This window comes from Gopherus evgoodei, chromosome 21, assembly GCF_007399415.2.
Source record: "Gopherus evgoodei ecotype Sinaloan lineage chromosome 21, rGopEvg1_v1.p, whole genome shotgun sequence".
In the NCBI taxonomy this organism is placed as follows: Eukaryota; Metazoa; Chordata; order Testudines; family Testudinidae; genus Gopherus; species Gopherus evgoodei.
Genome location: NC_044342.1, coordinates 17384953 through 17390986, shown reverse-complemented (window position 1 = coordinate 17390986; position 6034 = coordinate 17384953). Strand labels below are relative to the sequence as shown.

Genomic DNA, 6034 nt, shown 5'->3' with positions numbered 1-6034 from the left:
TTATCAATCTCCTCTTTACAAAAACCTCTTATGTACGTGAAGATTGTTATCATGTAGCCCCTCAGTCTTCTCTTCTCCAGACTAAACAAATCATTTATTTCAATCATAGGTCATATTTTTCTAGACATTTAATCTTATTTGTTGCTTTCCTCTGGACTTTCTCTGATTTGCTGCCATCTTTCCTGAAGTGTGGCACCCAGAACTGGACACAGTACCCTTGCTCAGGCCTTATCAGCGTTGAATAGAATAGAAGAATTTTCTTCTGTCTTGCTTACATACATCCCATACATACATACTTTTTTTCAACAATATTACATTGTTGACTCAGATTTAGTTTGTGATCCACTATAACCTAAGTTCCCTGTAAGCTGTGAGGCCAAACAGCTGTGCCACAGCCTATTTATTGCCACACATGTGCTCAAGGTACTCGCTGGGGGAACTGCGGCTGCTAGGGGAGGGGCGCCCCTATCCCGGCCCCAACTCTGCTGCGGCATGGCCCAGCCTCGTCCCAAGCATGGCTAGAGCATCCTGGACCCAGCCACGGATGGGGCACCTGAACCTGCTGTGGTGGTGCATGCGGGGAGTCCTGGACCCAGCCACATCCCAGGTGGCGTTGAGGGAGCGGCCAGGAATCAGCCACAACAAGGGCAGCCCGGACCTGCTGGGTCTGAGGGAGGGGCACCTATCTTCCAGCCCTGAGCTGTCGTGATGTGGAGACGCACCTCTCCCCCTTAGCCCAGGAGCTACTGCGGGGAGAAAGAGCTGAGGGGAGTCCTCTCTCCCTGCCATAGCCACTGAGCACCCTCTTGCACCGCAAACCCCTCATCCTCGGCACACTCTAGGGCCTGCACCCCAAGCCAGATCCGTCACACCTCTGTACCCCGACCCTCTTCCCCAGCCCTGAGTCCCCTCACACAATCTGAACCCCTCAGCCTCACTCCTACCAGATTAATTTTGTTATGTGCCGCAACAGGGAGGTGATGTGCAACACATTACCTTCATATTGGGGCACATAAGAAAATTCATGTCGCATATGGGTGGGAAAAATTAGAGGGAACACTGACTATAAAGCCTAGATGCTTTTCTGCAGTACTTCTTCCTAAGCAATCATTTCCCAACTGTACATGTGCATTTCATTGTTCTTTCATAAGTGGAGCACTTTGCATTTGTCCATATTGAATTCCACTCTGTGTATTTAAGACCATTTCTCCAGTTTGTCAAGAACATTTTGAATTCTAATCATATGCTCCAAAGCTCTTGCAACACATCCTAGCTTGGTATCATCTGGAAACTTTATAAGTGTACTCTCTTTGCCATTATCTAAATCATTTGTGAGGTTATTGAATAGAACTGGACCCTGGAGAGATACCTATGGGACCCCACTTGATATACCCTTCCAGCTTGACAACGAACCATTGATAACTATGCTCTGAGTATGGTTTATCAACCAGTTGTGCACCTATGGTACAGTAGGTTTATCTAGACTGAATTATGAGACAGTATCAAAAGCCTTAGTAAAGTTGAGGTATCTTGCATCTGTTGCTTCTCCCCTATTCACAAGGCTTGTTAGTCTGTTTAAGAAGGATATTAGGCTGGGTTGATACTGTTTGTTCTTGACAATGTCATCTTGTTTGTTACTTATCATCTTATTTTCTTCTAGGTGCTTACAATTTGATGGTTTGATTAATTGCTCCTTTATTTTTCCATGTACCAAAGTTAAGTTAACTCAATAGGCGTTAGGTGCCTAACTCACTTAGGTGATTTTGTAAATCCTATTAAGTATGTATCTACATCCTTAGCTGCCTACATGCCTTTGGAAATATGCTCAAGCCTCTGAGCTCTGGATCCTTGTTCAGTTCTATTCAGATGCTTATGCCTTAATTATGATATCCTTTGGTGAGGTGTTTCCCAATCTCTCACACAGAACCACTTCACTACACAAATTCTGATTATAAAAATGGAGAGGACTAGCTCATGGAAACTTTTATAGATCAGTGGTTCTTCTTTATGCTTTTCAAACACCTCTGGTCCTCGCAATATTGTCAACCTCCATCTTTCCAAGAAGCGTTGGTCTTGTTTGTTTTCTAACTTCAAATTCTCAGGTGGTACAAGAATTACGTCCCAAATGAACTGTCAGATAGAAGGCAATTTCCCTGCTCACAATGTGGCATTTCAGAGACTGTGACTGTGTTAAAAGGTCTCTCCGTTCACAGTCACCAAGGTTTCCAGAACAATTAGTGTTTGATCCTCTTTTACGTTTCTCATTGAGTGGATTTTGTCCTACATTGCTATAATATTTTAGCTTCAAGACGAATGCAGTCTATTTAGGTATGTTATGGAATTGAAGAGCTTATAACAAAGCACTGTTCTTTATCTACAGATGCAACACATCAGAGCATTCTCAGACTCTGAAATTATTATTCTTTCTTCCCTTTTTTCTATCTTTCTTTCTTACAGTTCATATTTTTCATTTTTTTTCACTCTTCTCTCAATCTTTCCATTTTCTCTGTTTCATTCTATTTTCAGTTGGATGCTACACAGAGGATATGACTAATGACTTTTGGAAGCAGTAACACATGAGGTAATGGGATAGCTGATTGCTGCTGGAGCACTGTGGGGATGGAAGGGCATAAGGAAAGAGATATGAGATAGGCTTCCCCTGGCCATCTCTTAAGACCAGCCACCTGGCCTCATCTCTCTATGCCCCTGCTCTCTTCTATAAGTACGGCCTTACCAATTTCATGGACATGAAAAATGCATTATGGACCATGTAATAAACCATTCCTCATGTTCCCCATGTAATCCAATGTCCCCTTGTTCCTCTGAGTGCCCCAGTAAAGGGGGCTCCTATCTCCAGGTGGGCAGGGGGCGGGAAGGACTTGTCCATCTCCTTCACAGCTGCCTTTGGGGCAGGAGCCCAGAATCACCTCCAGTTGCCTCCCCCTGCTGCAGGATGCTCTCTGGGACTGGGCAGCAGCCCCAGACATTCCTGAAGCTGGAGGAAACTTGTGGGGTTGTGTCCAATCTTCCCTGTGCTGCTGGGAGTGCCCAAACAAGGGGGGCTCCTAACTGCAGTTGGGCAGAGGAGGGACAGGACTCCACCTCCTGGAACCTCCTGTGGCTGCAGGAAGCTCTGTGGTTGCTGTCTTCACAGTCCAGCTCTGAAGGCAGCACAGGAGCTAGGGTGGCAATCCCATGACCCCCCTACAACAGGTTTGTGACCCCCCCATCTCCTTTTGAGTTGGGATCCCCCCCAGTTACAACACCTTGAAATTTCAGATTAAACAGCTGAAAATGTGACATTTACCAGTTTTCAAATTCTATGGCTGTAAAATTGACCATAATAGACCATGGATTTGGTGAGTCTCTATTTATAAGAGCCTTCTTCTGACACAAGATAACCTCAGGGCTTCCCAGAGGATTCAGGGAGCCTGGGGCAAAGCAATTTTGGGGGCCCCTTCCTTAAAAAAATTTGCAATAATATAGAATACTATATTCTTGTGGGGGCTCCTGCAGGGCCCGGGGCAAATTACCCCATTAGCCCCTCCCTCTGGCCTGTTGATTAAGTGGCAGAAATGTTTGCAGCACAGCTCAGGGGTAAGCCAGAACTGATGATCTTTATTATAGTTCCAACTACTAGAATTATGAAAAACAAACAAACAAAAACAAAAAACAACCCCTATGCACAAGAATATCGTTTAAAGTTCAAAGTCAAACTCTTCTCTTGGCAATTAGAAAATGCCAGCTTTACAACCTTAATTCAGCACCTTTGTTCATATGCGTTATGCTGTGGGATTTAATCACTTTAACATATACTGTTTTCTTGCCCAAGAGCCTTGCCTTGTTCAGTGCATGGGATGGATATTCAAGGGGTTGAATGACAGTTGCGTGGGGAACTGTAGATGTTCTGGCATTTCCTTACTATCGAGTGCTTAAATTTACAACCAAATAGCATTTTATAGATACAGGTATATAGATGATACATTGCCCCTCTCTACTGCCATTTCCCCGACTATGAAATGGAAATGCTAACCTGTAGCAGGAGTTGGAAAGTTAAATTAATAATCACTAGGCACTCTGAGAGCTTGGGTGGCAGGTGCTTGTTGAAATACAAATTACAGCAATTTGTGCATCTCTTTCTGCGCTGGCATGTGTCCCTCCCATCCTCAGCAATGAAGAACCAGACAGAGGTGAGTGAGTTTGTCCTCCTGGGCCTGACCAATCTCCCAGGGCTGAATCACTTCCTCTTCCCTCTCTTCCTCCTGCTCTACGTAACCAGCCTGCTGGGTAATGGGGCCATCATAACCACGGTAGTGGCCGAACCCCAGCTCCACATCCCCATGTACTTCTTCCTCGGCAACCTCGCCAGCCTGGACATCTGCTTTTCCACAGTTACTGTGCCCAAGATGCTGTCTGGTTTCCTGTATGAACACCAGACCATCTCCTTTGCCGGCTGCCTGGCCCAGCTCCACTTTTTCCACCTCCTTGGCACCAGTGAGGCCGTGCTGCTGGCTGTCATGGCCTATGACCGCTATGTTGCCATTTGCAACCCGTTGCGCTACAGGCTGGTCATGAGTCCACAGACCTGCCTGCTCTTGGCAGCGGCCACCTGGTCCACCAGCTTCCTGCACGCCCTTACATCCACAGTCATGACCTCCCGGCTACAATTCTGCGGCTCCAACCTTGTCCCCCACTTCTTCTGTGATATCAAGCCCCTGCTGAGCCTGGCCTGTGGCAGCACCCACCTCAACCTGACCCTGCTCAACATCGATGCTGGTGTCCTTGGTCTGAGTTCATTTGTCTTCACCCTCTTCTCCTACATCTACATCATCTCCTTCCTCCTCCTGAAAGTCCACTCACGGGAAAGTAGGAGAAAGGCCTTCTCCACCTGCGCATCCCACTTCACCGTGGTGTCTCTATTCTATATGCCAGTCCTCAGCAACTACATGGTTTCCTCACCGGGTTTCCCCTCTGAAAGAGACATGATACCCACCCTCATGTACTGCATCATCACCCCAGTTCTGAACCCCCTGATCTACACCCTGAGAAACAAGGAGATGAAAACAGCCCTAAAGAAATTCCTGAACAGAAAACTCTTCCCTAAATGAACATGAATTAAAAGAAGACCAAAAAAAAAGTTAGTCTTTGTTGATGCACGATTTTTTTTTTAAGAACAGTACTTTTTTATTCCAATTTCCCCTTAGTGGTGTCACTGCAGAGCAGAATTAAAGTTATGTGGGAACTCAAATGTCATTTCTTATTGTAAGATGTTTGGGTTTTGTTTAATTATAATGGTGACTATCCTGTGTCCTTTTGCGAAAAATTACAACATACTTATAATATATTTATCCCAAAATTACTGACGAGGTCTGAACATTAACTCCACTTTATAGTCTGCTGTTGGATAAACTTTGAGTTAAAGGCATAATGTGGGGGAGACAAAGGGGAATGATCACTAATGGTATAAAATAAATAAAATTATTCAAATAGAGCATGTGCATAATATTTCCCTGAGTTTCACTCTCTGGGAAGCTGGAAAACTCCATGATAGGTCAGATTTAAGGTTATATGGGTGAACTATTTGTGTAATTCCACAAATTAACATGTTTGGATTTCTTACATACTAATTAGGAAATTCTCGGTTTTATTTTCTCTATAATTTACAATACTCATCAAACCTAGGTGATAAGTGACAGCCAGCATGGATTTTTAAGAACAAATCATGTCAAACCTGAGGCAACACACAGGGCGCACAAGGGTCACGTGCCCCCCTGCTTTCTGCCTGGTTTTGCCAGCCCTGCACCGTCATGTAGTGCAGCTGGGTCCCTTCCCTGCACGGCAGCTGGTAGAGCCAGCGAGCTGTGAGTTGTGCACCACAGAGAGGCAGGAGCAACAGCTGGGAGAGGCTCCTGCTTTACAGGAGGGGAAACTGACGATAAGGGAGTTATCTAGTTATCAAGAAGCAAAAAAGAAATCATATAGACCTTTTTATTGCATTCCAGTTCTCTGGTTTCCAGTCAGCACATAGCTCCAG

General features: G+C 45.1%; 1 protein-coding gene across 1 annotated transcript; it reads left to right on the top strand.

Moving 5' to 3' along the window:
- The first annotated feature begins 4172 nt into the window (after nt 1-4172).
- Nucleotides 4173-5108, top strand: LOC115638275 (olfactory receptor 12D1-like). Its single transcript, XM_030539861.1, has one exon. The coding sequence runs from the start codon at nt 4173-4175 to the stop codon at nt 5106-5108; it is 936 nt and encodes a 311-aa protein (XP_030395721.1).
- Nucleotides 5109-6034: the final 926 nt, after the last annotated feature.